The sequence below is a fragment of the Carcharhinus amblyrhynchos genome, chromosome 4, assembly GCF_965287045.1.
Source record: "Carcharhinus amblyrhynchos chromosome 4, sCarAmb.v2.hapA, whole genome shotgun sequence".
Taxonomy (NCBI): domain Eukaryota; kingdom Metazoa; phylum Chordata; class Chondrichthyes; order Carcharhiniformes; family Carcharhinidae; genus Carcharhinus; species Carcharhinus amblyrhynchos.
Genome location: NC_137327.1, coordinates 86,758,694 through 86,781,633, shown reverse-complemented (window position 1 = coordinate 86,781,633; position 22,940 = coordinate 86,758,694). Strand labels below are relative to the sequence as shown.

General features: G+C 39.6%; 1 protein-coding gene across 1 annotated transcript in view; it reads right to left on the bottom strand.

The window, feature by feature from the left end:
• Positions 1-1,936: 1,936 nt before the first annotated feature.
• LOC145342452 (V-set and immunoglobulin domain-containing protein 1-like) overlaps positions 1,937-22,940 on the bottom strand; it is a 35,815-nt gene continuing 14,811 nt past the window's right edge. Inside the window, exons 4-8 of the mRNA XM_080188016.1 lie at positions 14,538-14,736; positions 7,897-8,052; positions 6,887-7,006; positions 5,315-5,453; positions 1,937-2,546 (exon numbers count right to left, since the gene is read on the bottom strand). Of these exons, the coding sequence (XP_080044142.1) occupies positions 2,303-2,546; positions 5,315-5,453; positions 6,887-7,006; positions 7,897-8,052; positions 14,538-14,736 (858 nt within the window). The 3' untranslated portion in view covers positions 1,937-2,302. The remainder of the gene's footprint in view (positions 2,547-5,314; positions 5,454-6,886; positions 7,007-7,896; positions 8,053-14,537; positions 14,737-22,940) is intronic.

The window sequence follows — 22,940 nt, the reverse complement described above, 5'->3', positions numbered from 1 at the left end:
AAAAAATTCCTCTCTCCAGAAAGCGTTATGACACATAAGAGTACTCAACCGTCTCAGTACGGCATCCAGAGAGGAAAGGTTCTCTTTCACTTACTTCGGAAAAATTATATTGGTTACAATATTACAAGTTCAAATTTTTCTGAGGATACTAAGAAATGAAAGAAAACCATTACTGGATATTAAACCAAATAGCCAGTATTACCAGTTAATAAGCATCTTTTCTTCAAATTTGATTAATTTGGCTTTGAAACGAGTTGGAATAATAGTTCTTTTAAAATTATTGTCACAAGTAGGCTTACATTAACACTGCAATGAAGTTAGTGAAAATCCCCTAGTCACCACAGTCCAGCGCCTGTTCGGATACATTGCAGGAGAATTTAGTGTGGCCAACGCACCTAACCAGCACATCTTTCGGACTGTGGGAGGAAACCGGAGCACCCAGAGGAAACCCACACAAACACGGGGAGAACGTGCAGACTCCACACAGACAGTGACCTGAATCAAAAATCAAACCCGGGTCCCTGGCGCTGTGAGGCGACAGTGCTAATCACTGTGCCAGTATGTCTATAGGATTGTCAAGCTTTTTAGTTTGAGTGTAGCTATTTGGAGAGTTAGTCAAATGAAAATGTTTTTAAAGCAATGATGAGTATGAAATGCAGCAAGTTATGTAAAAATTAATTTGATGAGCAACTTGACTAGTGAAGAATTTTCATTAAAAAAAACACACAACCTTAAAGATTTCAACAGAGGGAGGAAAGCAATCCAGCCATCATACCTGTGGCAGTGCTAGGTCAAGTCTGCAGCTATCCAAATCCAATGTTAATGTTCCTTCCTTAATTGCATTCCTTAATCCTTTACTTTAAGAGTTTAATTCTCTTTTAAATGATTTGCTGCCAAATTCCACATTCAGGAATCAACTTCAGCTGTTAGTCAAAAAGCTTTCAATTAAAGGAACTATTGGGCAGAATTACCACTTGTATTTACCCTAGGAGCATACCTTAAAAACCCAGCTCATAGTTTCCCATTAGCAACGATTGACATAAATTTGGAAGCTGGCTGAGGATATGCTTTTGTCTTGCACCAGGAATTGTAGGCTTTGTAACTGCATCGGAAACTGGTTCTTCAACAATCCATTCCTCATTGGTGTTTACTTTATATATACATAACACAATACAGTACAAACTATTTAAGAAGCACCCTATCGATTAGAGTACTTAGTCAAACAGGAACATTCACAAATACAAGTTAGTATGAATTCATGTTGGGACGCAATTCGAATCTAGACCATATTGACAGGGTAAAAGTTATCTGTCCATGCTGGATGTCAGTGCCCTATATGAACTGAACTTGGACAGTTTCAACAAAAGCCATGGCTGTTAATTTCCTCTCCTTCTCTCCTAAAGACATTTGCTGGGTATTGTTCTGTGATCAACTGCTGCCTTGATTTGACTCCAAGGAACTTTAGCCAAATCTAATTCTCTTCTTTACATACAAATTTGGGTGTGTGGAAAATGATTAGGAGCAGGAATTAGGATTAAATTTTCCCTTTCTTGGTTGGAAAACGCTGTGGCTAATTGTTGCACCCCCCCCCCCCCCCCCCCACCCCGCCAACGCTACGGGTTCATGAATTCTGAGCACAGAAGAAAGCTATTCAGCCCATCGAGTCTGCACCAACAGAGCATCCCAGCCAAACCCTTTCCCTGTAATCCTACGTATTTACCTTGCTAATCTCCCTAACTCTCTGAAACACAATTTGCATCTTTCTCTTATTTCTCTCCTCATGCCCTTTCTGAGTTCATCTTCTCCTGTTCCCTGAATACGGACCTCATTATTTATTTTAGCATAGCCAATCAACCTAACCTGCATATTTTAGGACTGTGGAAGGAAACTGGAGCACCTGGAGCAAACCCATGCAGACAGTAAAACAAAGCTGGAATTGAACTCGGATTCCTGGCACTGAGAAGCAGCAGTGCTAATCACTGTGCCACCATTTTACTAATTTGGGAAGGGTTATAGTAGTAGAAAAAATAAAAGCTGTTTAAGACGTTACACACAACAAACTATACCTGGGGCAGCTTTACACAATGCTAACTTTAATGGTGAATTTAGATATTGGGCCTGGACATAATACTTGCAGTTGCAGCAATAAAGGAAAATTAGTTTGTTATCACATAATCATTGCCAATAATAGGCTTGTATTGTAATAGAACATGTTGGTGTGTTAAAAAACATCATGGATTATTTGTTTCACTTCAGGTTTTGACACTGCTCAAATGGCACCTTGTTTTGGTAGAAGGGCAAATTAAGTGTCCTGTGAACCACCTCCCTCACTTTCTTCTTTTGCTGTTTTTTCAGTGCCAGAGGGGACAGCATTTTTGCTCAACAGTGGAATTTCAGTTGGCGGTACATGCGCCTCAGTTGCCTCTGTGCTGCTCGGGCCTACCTCTGGCAACTTAGCATCATTCGCATCTGTTGAAGCTGCTGCGGCATCATCTGTGGGGACAGCCAGATATGTCGTAGATGGCTTCCTGTCTTCTTGTCTGACCCTTGGAGAAATAATGAGCAGTTATTACATTCTTTATAGCCATAACGTGCTTTCTATGTGATTGAGAAATACAAATTAACAATCACCTTTTTCCTCTCCCTCTGATTTTCTGAATTTAAATCCCAGCTAATGGTATTGATTGCTTGTACAGCACAGTGCCATTGGAGACAGTGATCTGCTGGTTCTTTAGTAGTTTGTGATGTTCAGTTATGAACATACATAGAGAATGTTGGCGTGCAGCAGGAGTAAGGTGGCATTGGGCAATGTTACAGAGATGGAAGTAGCACTGATTTTTAAGTATATTTACAGAATATAGCTGTCACCGTATATTTTTTTAATTTGTGGGACAGGCGTGTCACTGGCTGGCCAGCATTTGTTGGCCATCCCTAGTTGCCCAAGTGCAGCTGAGAGTCAGCCACATTGCTGTGGCTCTGGGGTAATATATAGGCCAGACCAAATAAGAATGGCAGATTTTTTTTTCTCTAAAGGACATTAGTGAACCAGATGGGTTTTTCCTGACAATCGACACTGGTCATCGATAGGTTCTTAATTCCAGATTTTTTTTATTATTGAATTCAAATTCCACCATCTGCTGTAGAACCCAGGTCCCCAGGATATTAGTTGAGTTTCTGGATTAATAGTCTAGCAATAATACCTCTAGGTCGTTGGCTCCCTGTATAGGCTAGCATTTATTGCCCATTCCTAACTGATCTTGAGAAGGTGTAATGAGCTGTCTTGTTGAATTGCTGTGGTCCACATGATGGAAGTACACATTGTTGTTAGGGAAGGAGTTCCAGGATTTTGACCCAGCAACAGTGAAGGAACAGTAATATACTTTCAAATCAGGATGGTGAGTAGCTTGGAGGGAAACTTGGTCGTTCTGTCTCCTCAGGTGCTGTTCCCTGAATACGGAGTCAACTTGGGAAAAAATGTGACATGAAAGTCACGAACGGTCTATTTCAGCCCCAAACTGTCGCTGGATAAGGGGACGAGTCAATGGTTAGGGAGCAAATTTTGTTGTGAGCACTGAAGACAATAGCTTCAGTCTTTCCTATATTTAGTTGGAGGAAATCATTGCTCACTCAGTACTAAATGTCAGACAAGCTGTCTGACAATTTACAGACAGTGAGTGGAGAGGTTGAGAAAGGTGGTCATGAAATGGGTATTGGCAAGGTGCTTGTGAAACCTGACATTGTGGTTTTAGATAATGTTGCTGAGAGGCAGCAGTTAACTAATAATTAGGAAAAGTCCAAGGGTTTAACCTTGTGGTGAACTCCAAAGAGTAATGGTGCAGGAGAGGGAAGAGAAGCCATTGCAGGTGATGCTTTGGTTTATAGACATCTAGATAGATAAGGATGAAACTAGAAGAATACAATCTGATGCAGCTGGAGGAGGATGGTGTGGTCATTCTACACATATGTCAAGAAGTACAAGGAGGGATAGTTTGCCACAGTCACACGAATATAAAATTTGTTAAGAATCATTTTGCTACTGCAATGGAGCAGAAACCTGACTGAAGGTATTTAAACAAGGAGATAAATGTTCCAGCCCCACCCACCTGCTGCAGGAACCATTGCAGGCAGGACAGAAAATTTGATGGTCCATTTAAAGGTTTAGTAGGAGGTCTTTTCCAGTCTCAGGGTAGATGTGACTGGAAAATCCTGCCCATGGAGTTCTAGAGAACATAGCATGGAATTGGGAAGTGACAGCACGTTCAAGGACTGGAGAGGAACATAATGTTGGATATGGCATGATAGTTTGCAGAGGGAGAGGACTCAAGGGCTGAGTATTTGAGGAGAGAGGCGATGATGGCATATTTAAAAAAGAGAGGAACAGTAACCATCGATAGTATCAGCTAACGTGGGGGTCAGAAAAGGAATTTGGGCGGTGAGCAGTTTCATGAGGTCCGTATTCAGGGAACAGGAGAAGATGAACTCAGAAAGGGCATGAGGAGAGAAATAAGAGAAAGATGTAAATTCAGTGCCAAGCCAGGGGAAGCTTAGAGAAAATTTGGCTGGGTGGGTTAGTGAAAGGGAGAGAATGGCACAGGCAGCTAAACATAGTGACAAAGAAATCCATGAACACCTCATATTTAATGGAACTCACGAAGGTTGCAACAATTGACAGTTGCCTGGGAAAGATCAACATCCTAGAAAGCTGCTGTTCAATCTTATTGTACTCCCAGTGGTGCCAGGATTGACCGGTAGCCACTGCTGAGGCTACATCAAACCCTCAAGGATGCAGAGTCATGGAGCCTGGACTCAAAGATGAATCCAGCACTTTAGACAAGCCTGGTTCAGAGAACCCAGCTGGGGAGGGTGGTGGGTGGTAGTAAACGGGGCGAGGGGTTTTAGAGGCAGAGGGAAAACATTAAAGGGGAAATCTTGGGAGGGGTGCCTCATAAGGGCAAAAGGCATTTCCCCCAAATGCACCCACTTTGCTGCCCAAAAGCAGCCTATGCAATTGAATACTGCCAGGCTGCCCATCTTGCTTCCACTTTTTCCTGCCACATATAAAATCCTGGTGGAGGCATAATGAGGCCCTTGACTGACAATTAATAGAAAAATCAAGGGTCAGGCATCTCACCCTTCCCCACCCATCGCAATAATATGGGAGACTAGCCAGGGGTGGACGGAAACATGGCCAGATGGCCACCCATTTTGTTTCACAAGCATCACCCCACTCTTAAATATGCCAGCAGGCACTGTAAAAACTAACAGATGAAGTCCAAAAAATTAAGACTGATACAGAATTGAAGGTAGCACTCACTGAAATTCAGTGTCTTCTTCCACATTTTTCTTAGCATTTTTCTTCGCCTTCTTTGCAATTACCCAGACAATAATTCCAATGACCAACGCTGCCAGAACTGCCCCAATAATGGCTCCTATGATATGATCACTCTCAGCAACTAGAGCAAAAAGGAGAAAATGTGGGGAAAGAACATTCAGTAATTCATTTGAACCATCCAATCATTTAGTCCAGTGACAGAGTGCTGATGCAACCATGCTAAATAACCAATCACCCTTTAGTGATACTCACTGGTATATTGCTGTAAAATTGTGCATATAATTTAGGAAGCATAAATAAGAAACTAAGATGCACACAGGAAGTTTTTAAAAAAATCTAACGTGTCCATATTGTGTAAGTTCAGGTCAAATTAATTGCAGTTGTAAATGCAATACTTCTCATTAACACCATTGTCAGTAGAACTTCTTCATCCAAAACATAGTAGAAGTATATAGTAAGTAAACAACTGAATAATTTCCATTCATGTCGCCATGTCTAGTTTTGAAGGATTGGATTTCTGGAATGAATTTGATAAATATTGGGGCTATGATTATGGCCTGAAGTTTTAACAAGGTGTAATCACATAGTATTTGCTAAATATAATACCCATACATAACCTAGAAACTAGCCAACACTGCTGAAAGGTTTAAAAACAGCCTCATAAAAAGTGACAACTCAAAATTGCAATTTTACGATAGTGAAAAGTAGTAGTGACAAGCTTTGTGAATTAAACTGTCGGGATACATAACATCCTTGCAATTGTATTGGAGGAAAGAAAAGGAAATACATGAAAGCTTGAAGAGAAAAATCCAGAAGTTCATGGCATGAAATTAGAGGTACAAGGATATGCTGTCCCAGAAAGGATTATATTTGTATATTAAAATGGTGTATTTGTTTATTATTACGCACCTTTATACTTCACAATTACTAGATGTTTAAGCAATGTGACAGTTAGATGTTCAACACACCATCCGTCACCTTCCCGAAAGCTACTTCAACAATCATTCTCCTATCCCAATACCTTAATCAGCAGTTTGCATATTCACTATAGCTGGTCCCAGTTAAATGGAACATCTTCTCTCCTGACATTCTCCTCCTTTTCCCCACTCCCCTCCCTCTCATCTCTGCTGAAGATAATGTTCCTCCTCCAGTCTGTTCAGGAATGTATTCCTCTCTCCTGGTTCATTCTCCTTTTCCTCCCATCTCCTCAATTCAATCGAGCATCCCTCTTCCTTTACTCCCCAGTTCAAGCTTCCTCCTTCTTTTCTCCAGCAGCTGCAAAATAGCCGCTGTTTGCATAAAGTTTGGAAAATCAGTTCTGCAACTTTTTCACCTATGGGTTATGACTCTGGTTTGCATGTTATTCTCAAATCCTGATTAAAAGGTTGACAGCAAATTACTGTCATAAGTTTACTTTCAGATGTCTTGCTTTTACTAATCTCCATCTCCATTCACTGAAAACTGTTTCCAATCCTGTTAACAAAGATCATCATAATTGACATCCCCATTTTCTTTAAAGGCCCAAGCTTAACAAAATTGCTACAGGAAACTTACAGACTGTTGACAGATCGATTGTGCATGTTTGGTTTCCCAAATGATTGGATGCCATGCATTGGTAAAAACCACTTTCATGTTCTGAAATGTTTGAAATAGTCAACAGCCCAGTCCTTGGATCTGAAAGGTTAAACAAAATAAATTATCTGAGAACACAGTATTGATACACAGAGGAATCTTGGCATTCAAATCTATAACTCCTTGAAAGTAGCCACACAAGTGGATAGGATGATAAAGAAGGCATATGGCACACTTGCCTTTATTGGTCGGGGCATTGAGTGCAAGAGTTAAGATGTTATGTTGCAGCTTTATAACACTTTGGTTTGGCTGCACTTGGAGTACTGCGTTCAATTCTGGTCGCCACGTTACAGGAAGATTGTGGAGGCTTTGGAGAGGGTGCAGAAGAGGTTTACCAGGAAGCTGCCTGGACTAGAGGGCAGGAGCTATAAGGAGAGGCTAGACAAACTAGGGTTGTTTTTTCTGGAGCGAAGGCAGAGGGAAGACCTGATGGAAATTTATAAAATTATGAGAGGCACAGATAGTGTTGACAGTCAAATTCTTTTTCCCAGATTTGAAATGTCTAATACTAGGGGGCATGCACTTAAGATGAAGTGGGAAAGTTCAAAGGAGATGTGAGAGGCAAGTTTTTTTACACAGAGTGGTAGGTGTCTGGAATGCACTGCCAGGAGTGGCGACGAAGGCAAATACAATAGAGGTGTTTAAGGGGCTTTTTAAATCAGCACCTGAATATGCAAGGAATAGAGGGATATGGACCAAGGACAGGCAGAAAGGATTAGTTTAATTTGGCATCATGTTAGGTACAGCATTGAGATGAATTTCAGGAAAATTGAAAGTATCCTGTGTATATTGCTCTATGTTCTATGGAACTGGTGAGGAAATGAATAGGGAGATACATTAGTGGGACAAATAGATGAGAAAAGCTGGAAGAGATGAAATTTGACTTGCCTAGTTGTTATTGAATATTTAAAAAATTAGGTTTTCATTCTTACCAGCATGGCCAGAGATATTTTCATAGACATGGTTTACAATTTCCACCCAGTGATAAGTTGGAACAGGTTCGCCCTGCTCAGAATGACAAGTTAAGATTGCCGAATTTGGCTTCACAGGATGTGGTACAATACCACACTTTGGCTTTGAGGGTGGAACTGCAACAAAAATGAAATGACTTCAACTGAAATTCATTTAAAACAAAATTATTGAAGCAAAATGAACAAACATTTCATATTATCCAAATCTCTTGTGCAGTGTGAAATTGTACCACAGAATCTGATTCATAAACTTGTGAGAGATTAAGATGAAAGAATGATCACTCCTTGGTAATTTGTATACATAAATTACATATAATTATCAATGAACAATATTTTTCAGGATTTTTAAAAAATTATTTTTGCTCCCCGATGATACTTGCAAGAACAAGGCGTAGTTGAAAACTTTAAAAATAGAAGAGGACATGATTTCTCTGAATTGTTCTACGCATAAGTATCCACTCAGACCATTGCCCTTTCCAGATATGGAGAGAGAACTGGGTCACAGCCATTGGAATACCTGACATAAACTTTATCTCTACTTGACTATTTGCTGTATTTGAGGGCAGTGCAATTGAAAGCCGCATTTAAGACAGCTGGACATTATGGTTCTTCCACCGGTTGTGTTTATAGCTGGGGTGCTGGTGGGGAGGAGAATATAAAACATGCTGGGTGGCTGGCTGGTCCCTATGGGTAAACCACCTGCCCTTGGGCCTAGTGAGGCCCTTAGGTGGCCAATTATTGCCCATCTCCACTGCCAAAAAACGCTGAGCAGTGGTAAGGATGGGAGTCAGAAGGTCATTTTTATAAGCAACCTTTCCAAAAATGTGGGAAGGAAAGGAGGCACATCATTCAGGGGATGCCCTGTGCACATGAAGGTATCCACCCAGCAGCCTCCAAGAGGTAGCACCCTCTCTTTGTTCCTCTCCGCCTGGACTCCCAGATACACGCCCACAACCTCAAGGTGCCCCATCCCTTTGCACCCTAAAAGCGCAGAATTTACAGGTCCAGATGCCATTGATCCTTTTCCCATGATCTGCTATCTTCTACTGATTTCGTGCGCTACTGGGACTGCTGGATCTGCCAGATATTCTGATTTGCTAGCAGTTCTAGAAGGTTGGACTTTCTCCCACTGAGGCGCAGAGATCCCACTGCAAGCTTTCTTAGACTGCCCCCAGTGTGTTATTGCTATCGGGTGGCCTTTTTTCAAGTTGGTCTGTTTGGAACTGGAAGAAGGAAGATAGAATTGGGAAGGAGAGAATCTAAAGAACAGTGAGTGGAGGAAAATAATACAGTCTGAGCCAGGTATTTTCAAGTTCCAAGCTGCTTGAATGCCAACCATGAAATTACAAGGGCCAGGATGGCACAGTGGCACAGTTGTTAGCACTGCTGCCTCACAGTGCCAGAGACCCGGGTTTGATTCCTGGCTTGGGTCACTGTCTGTATGGAGTTGCATGTTCTCCCGTGTTTGCGTGGGGTTCCTGCAGGTGTTCCACTTTCCTCCCACAGTCCAAAGATGTGCTGGTTAGGTGCATTGGCCATGCTAAATTCTCCCTCGGTGTACCTGAACAGGCGCTGGAACGTGGCAACTAGGGAATTTTCACAGTAAGATACTCGTGACTAATAAATAAAACTACTTTATTAAATTTAGCATTAATGTTCCCACTAATTTATATAGATCTAAAGCTGCTAGAGGTTTCGGCACAGGATTTATCTTCCAGTGAGATGACGGCACTAAAACAGTTCTTTCCATAACTCCACACCCATATAATTCAAAATTGCTAAATAAGAAATACAAACCTGGCCTTCAAAGGTTAGGTTGTCAGGGTCTGAGAGCCAGGAATTATCAACAAGCGGGAACTCAGACAATGTTAACACAGAATGAGTAAAACGCTATTTATAACAGTCTAAATCAGCTGTATGTTAATGTTCATCCAGAAGATTGCTGGTGACTGTCTATATAACAATCTATTTCTATGACAACAGTTTGCAGGGCTGATAAGGATGGGCATAAAAGAAAGGAATCATGAAATTATCTCAATTTGGCAAGTTGATGCTCACTTGCTGAATGTCCAAGCTTCAAACTGTTTAAAGCCAAATTAAAGCCTAACATTGAACTCCTCCCCAACCACCCAACAGGTAATCCTTGTTAGGAACATGGATTTTGCTATCAATCGATGAAATTCTTTTCATTATAGTCCAAATGCTTTTAACTGTCTTTTACTTTCTGATATCAAATTACACAGAGCAGCTTAATGGTTCTGTGACTGGACTATTAATACAGAGTAAGTGCAAAGTTAAATCCCCACAATGTCAGTTTGAGAATTTGAGTTCAATTTTAATGAATCTGGAAATAAATAGCTGGAAATAAATCGATGGCATCAACAAAGGTAATCACAAAGCTATTTGATTATCATAAAATCAACTCATTCATCAGTGTAAATCAGCTGTATCATCATACAGGGCAACACAGTGATACAGTGGTTAGCACTGCTGCCTCACCAGAGACCCAGGTTTGATTCCCAGATCGGGTCTCTGTCTGTGTGGAGTTTGCACATCCTCCCCATGTCTACATGGGTTTACTCCAGGTGCTCTGATTTCCTCCCACAAGTCTGAAACACGTGCTGGTTACGTGCATTGGCCATAATACATTCTTCCTCAATGTACCTGAACGGGTGCCAGAGTGTAGTGACTAGAGGATTTTCACAGTAACTTCATTGCAGTTTTAATATAAGCCTACTTGTGACACTAATAAACTTCAAAATACTTTAGTACCCTTCAAGATAAGGATGCCAATTGTCCATATCCCACCTGAAAAGAAGGGCAGTGAAGTGATGTGCTTTCAGATCTCTGTTAATGTTGCCCTGAATTCTGCTTTTGGGAGTTGCTCAGAATCAGCCTGGCTGTGACACTTTACATGCCCCTATCCTGTGAGAAAAGATCATTACGTTTGCATACAACAGAGCAGAGATCTATATCAACGCAACATTCTGCACCCTGTCTTTTCCTTCTTCCTTATGTACAATATGTTTTGTCTATATAGCGCATAAGAAACAATACTATTCACTGTGTCCCAGTATGTGACAATAATAAATCAAATCAAATCAAATCAAATCTACTACTCAATGAAAGAGGAATTAAAACTCTAACCATAAGTTCTAATGCACACTTGTGTTCCTACCATGGGGCCACTGGACTACTAGTACAGTAGAATATTTCCAAGTCTAGTCCATTTGGTGGAAATATTTGTCAACTTTAGAGCTTTTCCACATTCCATCCCCCCCCGCCCACCCCACTCCAACCTCATTTTTTGGAATCTCCGCTGAGCTACAAAGCTGCTGAGTTGACATACAGCATGCAGCATGGTGAGATCAGGAGTTGTGCAGGATGAAAGCTAAGGCCTTCCTTTTGTCTTTATATACTTGAATTTCAGTACAGAGGGGTAATGTTCACAAGGAGTTAACATAGGTTTGGAATGGACTATGATCACATGAGATACATGCATTGGCTAGTAACCCATACAGCATCTTTAACAATCAGCCTACATACACATACAAAACCAACAAGTTTTGGTTGACAGAAAGCTTGATAGTTTGTTTGTGTGACTGTTCATACTAAGTGGAAAGTATTGGACACGGGAAAATGTTTGCAAAGTAGCAATTTGATCACACAGTTCAGATGGCTTTCCTTTTGCAAAATCAAAACTTAAATGGTTTGTGTGTGTTTTTGCATTCTGAAATGAGATGATGAAAAATATTTTAGGTTTCCTTTTTTGTACAATTTTAACTATAAAGCTTTTTATATGAGTTTTTATGGGGGAGGTGTAAGGTTTTGTTCTTTTACAGTGGCAATAAATTTTATTATACTGCATGCTAATCTTCAGCCTAGAGGATTATTGCTTTTTATGTAATATTGGATCAACAGTTGACTATATGGAAATAATGCGGTCAAACTTTGCAATAATACTGTGCCTTTAAGAAAGATGTTTATATCATGTTTCTTGTAAGGGATATGTTTAAAATTTAGCTCTGTTTTGTAGGATGCCAGTTTGCCTATTAAAACCTTTATATTATTAGCTGGAACGACAAGATATGTACTCACTTTAGAAGTGGAGTGTTTGTTTAAGCAGCACCAATGCATTTGTGTTTACTTAGGTTCCCCCTGAGGTTTCAGAGTGGAGCTTTGATTAGATTGATTGACTGAGACAGAGTCACATGATTAATGTGAGGAGCTAAGAAAGAAAGAGTTCCAGTTTCATTTTAAAATACAGACAGTTGCTGCCTTGGCTGCCAGAAGAAAACAGTCTCTCTCTCTCTCTTCCTTTCTTTGGAGGTATTCTGAAAACTCCAGGACTCTTAACCTAAGAAAGTAAGTATGCCTGTGTTTTACCAATTAATTTTAAAGAGAGATTTAAGTCTATAAGGGAAATTTTCCTGGACTGAAACTCATAGAAATAGGATATCAGTTAAGAATTGTATCTTGCCATGTTTAAGTATTGTTCAATTGTTAAAAGTTAAGCTAATTCATTTGTTATAATTAAACTGTGTTTTTAAATAAAGTTTCTTTTGAGAAAACTTCCAAGTTTGTCAATAGAATTGAGCCTGAGTGAACCATCTTATAACATAAGAACATAAGAAATAGGAGCAGGAGTAGGCCATCTAGCCCTTCGAGCCTGCCCCACCATTCAAAAAGATCATGGCTGATCTGAAGTGGCTCAGTTCCACTTTCCCGCTTTCTCCCCATAACCCTTAATTGCCTACCAAAAACCTATCTACCTGTGTCTTAAATATATTTAGTGAGGTAGCCTCCACCACTTCAATGGGCAGAGAATTCCAGAGATTCACCACCCTTTGAGTGAAGAAGTTCCCCCTCAACTCCATTCTAAACTGCTCCCCCCTTATCTTGAGGCTGTGCCCTCTAGTCCTGCTGTCCTTTCTGGGAAGAATCTCTCTACCTCTACCCTATCCACCCCCTTCATTATCTTATACGTCTCTATAAGATCCCCCCTCATCCTTCTAAACTCCTCACACAAATCCAAAATAAAACATTCTTGAAGTCTATTCTGGCTTCATAATGTATCTTTGGATTTCTGATCTGGTATCCCAACAGTATTACACAATTACATAATGTTACAGTTGGCAAAAGAATTTTGGAAATTCATATTTCTAACTCCCTGACTCCCCTATTTCACCATTCAACTGCATCAGCTAGCAAGCAGGGTGGAGGCTGTGAAAATTTTAATTTGATAGTCCAGTTATGATCTTTTTGATATTCTGCATAAATATGCAGCAAATAATGTTTTTTTCATGGTAATACAATGACTCTTCTATTGACAAACAGCTCTTTGGATAAGATGTTCCTCATGTTAAACATGTTTTGCCAACTGTAAGCTGTGTTAGACTGAGACCAACTCATAATGGCAAATAAGTATAAGTTTTCCTACAAATATACCACACAATAATTAAGAGTTCCCTAGAGTTATTGGTTGGTGTTTCTTTCTAATCTATGTATTACTGTCGTAAGTAGGATAACATTAACACTGCCAAAATTCTCTAGTTGCCACACTCTGGCACCTGTTCGGGTACACTGAGGGAGAATTTAGCATGGTCAATGCACCTAACCAGCAAGCCTCTCGGACTGTGGGAGGAAATCGCAGCACCCAGAGGAAACCCATGCAGACACGGGGAGAACGTGAAAAGTCCACCCTGGCAAAAGTAATGGATGAATATATCTGTTCACCTTTGGGATCTGAATTTGCACAGGCCCATGAGGTAAGTGTTTCCCTTCAAATGGAGCCATTTAGGTGAGTCTTTGAATCAGCATAACTCACCATTAAAATGGCAGATTGGCTTAAAAGACCTCTCTGAGAGTTCAGTTCTTAAAATCATAAGATGCCAGCTTTAATCTCGGCTGAATAAGCTAATCTTAGTTGAGGGGACCATTGAGGTGCTACAGTTGTCTGCAGCAGCTCTCAGGTGAAAAGTGAGGATTAATTATTACTCCATCAAACAATATTTTCTGATACTAATTGATCTCCCCCTCCTCAATCCAAGGTATGTGCTACCCTAAGCCTGCAGCTGCAATCAGATCCATCTTCCCTCCTCCTGACTGTCCCTTACATAGCCTAGCCTCAACATCAGCTGCAGGTTTAGCTTTAGGAGATACACTAAAATTCTAATAACATTTGCAATGGGTAGTGCAGCGCATACAACATTGTTTTTGCCACTCAGAGTCCATCCTAGGCAGATATGATAAAAGTTGTCTCTATCAGCAGATTCTAAAGGTCCAATGTGAAATGAGTTTTGAGAGTGTCAATATCTCTCAAATATTCCATAATGTGGCATTAATCTGTAGCCTTGTGCAGACAGAACAGATGATGACTGGTGAGTGAATTGGGAAAGATGTTGCATTGGTTCATTGTGGCTTATTAAGGCAGAGTAAATGAGCTTTGCTAAACATTTACACACACACTATACCTGACACTGGATGAAAGACATGGAACATATTCCAATCTCCAGCATTAATATTTCCATTTGATGAGCACAGACTTGAAAATCGAAAGAAAGAAAATGATTGGAAAGTTGATACAGGTGACTATGCATTACCTAACACTGTGAGCACTACAGATCTGATGTTAGTTCCTGTGAAATCCGGTGGATTCTCAACTTCACACAGATAATTGCCAGTGTCAGATGGACGCAGCTTTTCAATGGTAATGGATGCATTTCCGGGGTTATGTGCTGCCAGTAATCTGCCTCGGAACTCTTGGTTTGTGTACGTCTCTTTGACCTCATAGTAATATATCTGTAAATGAAAACAGACAGAGTCATAATGCACAGAATGACTTTGGACTTGATACCAATTACAAACCATGAGCATCTCTTTCCAGCACAAAATGTTCCCCATTTCAGCACTGACAACATTGATTTAACAGATCACAAATTTTCACATCCACATATACACACATGCAAGCAGTAATTAGATAGCAATCAAGAACTGAAATCCTGGAATTTTGTGTACAGTTCTAGTGGCCACACTACCAAAATGATGTGGAAACTTTGGACAGCTTACAGAAAAAATTTACCAGGATGTCGCCTGGTTTAGAGGATATTAGCTATGAGGAGAAATTGGACAAACTTTGTTTGTTTTCACTTGAACATCAAAGACTGAGAAGTGACCTGGTAGGAGTTTACAAAATTATGAGAGGCATGGATAGAATGGATAGTCGGAGTCTTTTTCCCAGGGTAGAAATGTCAATTGCTAGGGTCATATGTTTAAGATAAAAGGGGGAGAAGAGATGCAAGTTTTTTTGCACGGAGGGTGGTAAGTGCCTGGGATGCGCTGCCAGGGAAGGTGGTAGAAGCAGATACAATAGCAACATTTAAGAAGCATCTTGACAAATACATAAATAGGCAGGGAAAAGAGGGACATGGACCGTGTGAAGCAAACGATCTTTAGTTTAGAAAGGTGCATGTGTCAGCAAGGCTTGGTGGACTGAAGGGCCTGTTCTTTGTTCAAGCTTCCATCAATGGTACTGAGACCAATAATAATTTCCTAGAATGTCTCTGGCTGAAATCATACTAATTCAGTATAGGAATTAAGCTACTCATTGCTTTCAATAACTAGTTAAAATTAATTGATACAATTCACATGGATATACACACAAACACTTTGGCTTTACTTTTCTCTCTACATCTATGCTGTTGCAATATTGTATTACCCCCTCCTCCCCACCTATTTACAAAAACTAAGGCATTTAAACAGTGTCTTTAACATAGCAAGGTATATTGAACCACTTGGCAAGAACACTACAACTTAAAACCACAGGGAATAGTGCACATAGCCACCGGCATTCCAGACCTACCCCATGAGGTGTAACAATAAGCGAGGTATTAAGAGCTGATTTTGTTCTATTATCTAAATCCATCTAAATCATGTTCCATTTTATGCACCCACACATCTTCTTTTACATCATCAGGAAGTCAAAATTCTCGTGTAACTGCTAATCTGCTATGCCAAGAAGTAAAAGATGACCAACATTGTAAAGAAAGGCAACAAATGCGTTCAACACCAATTAAGTCTCTCTTTATGCAGGAAATGATTGCTCAAAATGAGTGGGAATATCAGACAACAGTGTGTGGACCAGCAGGCATTTGTGTTTTAACCCATCATGTGGAAGAAGCAATAAAGACACAGATCATGAACTCCTTTAAAGCAGCATCGAGAGAAACATTGGAGGCTCTTCAGCCACAATAGGTTCATTCATGGCAAGTGAAAATGTTGCAAATGAACCTGTCATAATATTGTGGGTTCCTTAAAATGGTGTCCCCCTGCTGTGATGTCTCATTGATGAGATCTTGAGACTTGTATGTTTAAACATGGATCATTTTTTGGTAGGCTTTAACTATTTACAGTTCCATGGAATGGCCACGCTTAGTGCTGCTCCACCATGCAGGCTGTTTGCTTACTTGCAGAATTCTGTTTCTCAACTGTTCTCTCAGTCTCTTGCCATGTGATTGCATACGTCATACAGTGGACAGTGCAATTTTCTGATCCTTAACCCTTACTCTGCTGAACATCTTGACATGAAATGGTATGCAGGCACATATTACAACAAAACCAACTTCTTGCGGACCAAATATATTGGTCTAATAATAATTTGGAAAGCCAAAAAGTAAAAAAAAACAAATTTAACATGATTCATTTTATCTTCACACAAGAAACAAAAGTTAAACATTGCAGGAAAGGCAGAGGGAATGAGTTATGTTGTATCCTGAAAATGGGGCAGCGCCTTAAGAAATTCCACTATTGTGTCACTCATTACATTACATGGCTGGTAATCACCAGCTCAGTGAGAGATACTTGCAGTGAATTTGATAGTTTACATATGGAAATATCACTGGATGAGAACAGAGCACGAGGCATTTCTTTAAATGGAATTTTCCTGCTCTCAAGGTGGGATTTAGACTCATATTCATTGAGGATTAGCCTAAGCCTCTCCATTACGAGTACAGTAAACTAACCACTCCAAACCTGGTGCATAACCAATGAAGAGTGCATCTCATTCTTCTCTAGTCTACCAAGATGACCTCTTTCTAACTGAGGCATTGCCACTAAATCCATATGATGCTTTTCATCCTCAAAGCAGCCACTTGTGGGCTCTCTAGATCAAATTGTTAATTTTGCACCAATTAATAAATGGCAGGTAGTTTTGTGCTATGGATCCACAATTACAGGGGTAAAAATTGTATAAACTCATCACAGTTAAGAAGTTATTTTCCACCCTTTATCTTGGTCTTGGCTCAGATCCATGAACTAGTGGTGAAGAGCTGGAAAGCTCTATGGGGCGGATTCTCCCAAAAAAATTCATGTAAAATTTGCAACAGAAGATTCCATTGCATTTTCTTAGGAGCTCCAAATCCCAGAGTATTGGGTCAGCAGACCTCACAAGAGTGAGCTAAATCTTTTAAAATTCCAGGCTACAAGTCCTGAGAAATCTTTAAAAATTTCAGAGTCAGAAGTGCAGATTGGAAAAAGCCACCGCCTAAAACCTGATCCCCAAGTTGCTCCCTTAACATGTGTCCAAATTCACTCTAAAAAAATACTCTGGGAGAGTTGCAAAATTTTAAATGCAGCTAAAGGCAAGCAAAAGACAGGATTTATCAATTGCGCTACTCTAAATATTAAAGCTGAGCAAGAGAATGCTACAGGCAGTCATTCCAAACAGACATTGTTAAGGACAAAATTCTAAGCCGAACACAATGGCCATTTTAACAGAGCTCACTAAAATCAGCAAGCACAGGAAATTCCTTTGTCTCCAAGTGATCAGTAATGTCACTTTGAAATTCAGAAAGCTCTTAATCCAGATCCTGCACAGATGATCCTAAATAGAGCTAATAAAAGAATGTTTCCTTTAGACTTAATTTGTTGGAAACGTGAGGCCAATAACAGAAATCAGGAGTGAGCTGGATATGTATTTGATACAATCTTATTCAGAGAGAATGTACAAGTTAGAAATGTCCATGCAGTTCATGAGATTGGGAGAAACAAAGATGTACCCAGAGAAAAGAAGCAGCACAGTGGCATAATACTGCTATCTCAGGGCACCTGGTACCTGGGTTCAATTCCTAGCTTGGGTCACTATCTGAGAAGTCTGCACCTTCTCCCTGTGTCTGTGTGAGTTTCCTCTGGGTGCTCTGGTTTCCTCCCACAGTCTGAAAAATGTGCTGGTTGGGAACATTGACCCTAACAGGTGCTGGAGTCTGGTAACTAGGGGAATTTCACAGCAACTTCATTGCAATGTTAATGTAAGCCTTACTACATGTGACTAATAAATAAAATTACTTTACTTTTTTTGCTTTCTGCAGGACTCCAGACAAAAATAGCCAATCTGCATATTTTGCCTCTTATTTATTATGTTTACAAATGTATGATGCAATGGACATGCATGATTTTATCACAATGTCATATCACTCAATTACAGCATGGTTTTGAAGAAAATAATACATTTCTTTCTCCAAAACGAAACATTTTTCAACCATTTTTACATGGCCCTTCAAACCATTCATTCAGGAATTACATCAAAGTGCTTTATCAGCTCTGCAACTAATGTCAGTGTTTTAGGTGGTCTTAATATTAACTCCAAAAATATCGAGTTTATGAGATTAGAGATCAGTCAAGGCTTTCCATCCCAACACATGGTTTTGTTAACTTCAGTGGAAAGGCACAGTAAGGAAAGTGTCACAGACTGAGGAAAAGACAAGTCAGTTGAACTGCAGACTGGGAGGCGCAAGGTAAAATTTGAGTCGCTGGGGAAATGTCTTATAGTTAACTGCACATGACACACCCTCGAGCATTCACCATTTGTAAATGTGATGTGGAATGTTTGATAAAAGGGCTGTTAGGTAGAGCAGTGAGATAGTGAATTTCTTTGTTTAAATCTGAATTATTAAGAGTACTGTTTGCTTTCTTCTGGGTAAAGATATTATTATTTGCATATTCTGGTTGTACTAGGCACTTTGTGTGACTCCTCCTTCCTAAGGAGATAAAGAGAGCATTCAAAATAAGTAAGTCCATAACAGCTTGCTTGTTGCCATGAGTGATCAAAGAGTAACCACAATAATTTACTCTTTTGAAGGAACCTGGAAAGCTAAGGGTTGAACTATCGACCAAGCCCATTTTATATCTATCAGGGAGGCACAATTTAATCTATTCTCTGGCTTTTCCAACAATATAGAGCTGGTTAGAATTTGACTGTCACCTTGAGAAACAAGGTTCTCTCAATCTAATCCCAGTTGCCACAGGTTTATGGAGAATGGAATTTTCTCTAATTCAGTTGTGGCTGACAGATGTATTCAATTTAACTCAACTCAGGATTTGAGATGGCCTTAATTTCAGGGGCCAATTGTGATTATTAATGTATTGCACCTCTATTCCCACAATACTCTGCATACCAACATTGTGAAAGAGATCACTATATTTAACTTCACAATTCATACAAAAGTAATGTTGAAGAAATGAACGTTGACAGTGGCATTCTGTTTTTGACCTCAGAATGTTCAGGCTAGACAGAGAATAAATCTGATCATGTCTTGCTCCAGATGTCTATAGACATTGGGTAGTCTACCTTACGGCATTCTCGCTCCACATTTAAATATATTTTGCAGGCCACAGACTCATATATATTCACATGATTGAATGAGTTCAGAAAGGACAGGGAGAAATTTGGGAAGACTGTGACATAGTAATTTTTTAAGGTATTGCAGACATGTCAAAAATTATATAGAATTGCAAACATTTCTACCTCAACAAGATTGCAATATAATTCTTATTAAAATATGATGAAGTAAGGATGTCAAATGTCTCAACATATTAATTATTGCTGAATGATGTTCAGAGTATGTGCTGGTGGCTCCAATTTACACAATACTTAATAGGATTGAGGTCTGTTCATTGATACTTCAATGAGAGTAAGTTTGGGAATGATGGTCATTTAGGTTTGGCAACTGTGGGTAAATTTACATTGTTGCGTGTTAATGAAACTCTGTTTGACACAGCAGTCAATCACAGCGAGGGGAGAGGATGTGGGGGTCGCCATTTTTTGGGTTGTGACACTTATCCCCTTAGTACAAACATACAGTCCTACTCAGAGTCATGGAACCCTGAAAGTAGGTTTTCCCTTTTTCATTTCATACACTCCACCTTCCCCTCTCTGTTTTTCTTCTCTTTTTGCTGAATGACATCTGTATGGAACATGTCAGAGGCCATTATAAAGGATGTAATAGCAGAACATCTAGAAATACATAACATAATCAAGCAGAGTCAGCATGGCTTCATGAAGGGGAAATCATGCTTGACAATTTATTAGAATTCTTTGAAGTGGTAACAACAATATAAATAAAGAGGAACAAGTTGATGTAAGATACTTGGATTTCCAAAAAGCATTCACCAAGGTACCACGCAGAAAGTTACTTAGTAAGGTATGAGCCCAGATGTTGAGGGTAGTATATTAGCATGGATAGAAAATTGGTTAATTAATAGAAAACAGAGAGCTGATATAAGAAGAGCATTTTCAGAATGGCAACCTATAACTTGTGAGGTGCAGAGAAATCAGCGCTGAGGTCTCCATTATTTACAATTATGTATTGATGGTTTGGATGAGGGAAGTGAATGTACAGTTGCCAAGTTTGTGGATGGCACGAATATAGATAGGAAGACAAGTGGTGAGGATCACACAAAGAATCTACAGAAGGATATAGATTTGAGTGGTGAGTGGACAAAAGCTTAACAAGTGGAATATAATATAGGAAAATGTGAATTTATGCACTTTAACAGGAAGAAAAAAGGAGCAGAATATTATTTAAATGGAGAAAGATTGCAGAAAACTGCAGCTCAGAGGGATTTGGGGGTTCTTGTGTATAAATCACAAAAGGCTAGCTTGCAAGTTCAGCAGGTAATAGGAAAGGAAATGCACTGTTGGCCTTTATTTCAAAGGGAATGGAATATAAACATATGGAAGTCTTGCTAAAACTATACAAGGCACACCTGGAATACTGTGAACAGTTTTGTTCACCTTATCTAAGGAAATATATACTGACATTAGGGGCAGTCAGAGACGGTTCATTAGGTTGAGCCCAAGAATGGAGGGGTTTCCTTTTGAGGAGAGATTGATTGGGTTGGGTCTGTACTCACTGGAGTTTATAAGAATGAGTGACAACTTTATTGACACATACAGGATTTTCAGGGGATTTGACAGGACAGATGCTAAAAGATTGTGGGTGAGTCTAGGACAAGAGAGCATACTTTTAGAGTAAGGGGTTGCCCATTTAAGACAGAGATAAGGAGACATTTATTCTCTCTGAGGATAGTGAATCTGTGGAATTCTATACTGCAGAGGGCTGTAAAGGCTGATTTGATTTGATTTGATTTATTACTGTTGTTTTTGTTAGTATACATGAAAAGTATTGTTTCTTGAGCACCAAACAGACAAAGCATATTGTACACAGAGAAGGAAAGGAGAGAGTGCAGAATAGAATGTAAGGTTACAGTCATAGCTAGGGTGTAGAGAAAGATTAACTGAATATGAGGTAAATCCATTCAAAAATTTAATGGCAGCAGGGAAGAAGCTGTTCTTGAGTCAGTTGGCACATGGCCTCAGACTTTTGTATCTTTTTCCTGACGAAGAACATGGAAAAGAGAATGTGCGGTGTGTCTGGGGTCCTTAATTATGCTGGCTGCTTTGCTGAGGCGGCAAGAAGTATAGACAGAGTCAATAGATGGGAGGCTGGTTTGCGTGATGGATTGGGCTTTATTCATGACCCTTTGCAGTTTCTTGCAGTCGTGGACAAGCAGTGATACAGCCAGAAAGAATGCTTTCTATGGTGCATCTGTAAAAGTTGGTGAGAGCCATTGTAGGCTGGATCATTAAGGTATTCAAGGCTGAAATGGACAGATTTTTAATCAGTAAGGGAATCAAAGGTTGCAGCGATAATGCAGGAAAGTGGAGTTGAGGATTATTAGATCAGTGTTGATCTCACTGAGTGGCAGAGCAGTCTTAATAGCTGGCTGAACATCATACTTCTGTCCCTGTGTTTTATGATCATATGGTGTTACATGTAGTTTTGTTTTTCTTTTTAAAATGTCACAATGGTATTCCTTATTGTAAACTTTACTTTTATTGAGTAGGTGTTGTCCCTAGTGGCACTGTATTCCATTTGGAAAAGGAGTATATTTTCTTCCTAAAACTATAACACAACACATTTAAATTGGCAAAACACAATCAACATGAAAAATAAAAGAAAATCCTCCATACACATTAAACTTAACTGTAATACTAAATATACCAGTAAAGATCAGGAAAATTGCTCCCAGTCTCCTGTGCAATACATATCCCTCCACCAACAACACAAAATAGATCATCTGGTCATTATCACATTGTAGTTTGTGTAAACTTGATGTGCACAAGTTAACTGTCACATTTCCTCAATTACGACAGTTGACTTCACTTCAAAAATGCTTCACTACAGAAGTGCTTTGAGATGCCCTGAGGTTGTGAAGTTGCTATACAAATACAATTCTTTCTTTCTTTAACAGTGCTACCAGCAGAAATGCCTGTTTCTTTTTTATGAAACACTCAGAAAGGTCCACTATCCCTCTTACTCTAAGCACTCAGCATACCTACGCCAAGAGGACATTTTTCTGATGTGAGGAACATATAGTCAGATTGTTTTGTTTATGGTATCTCTCTGTTATACAGCAGGATTGTGCATGACTGACTTAGATGAATGTGCGACTAAATTCCACCCAGATTTATAGTGGCTGGTGCCATTTGATTTCTGCACTCAACTGTAGAATTACAACTTTTAGATTGGTAATATGTTTAATTTGCAAAGTGATAGGAAATGTCTGAAATGTAACCTGGACCCCAAAAGTGCAGCCTTTAAAATATAAAACTTTTTTCTCTGCCCTTCAGTCTCTTACGAGTCTGTCCATCTTCCATTTCCCTGTTC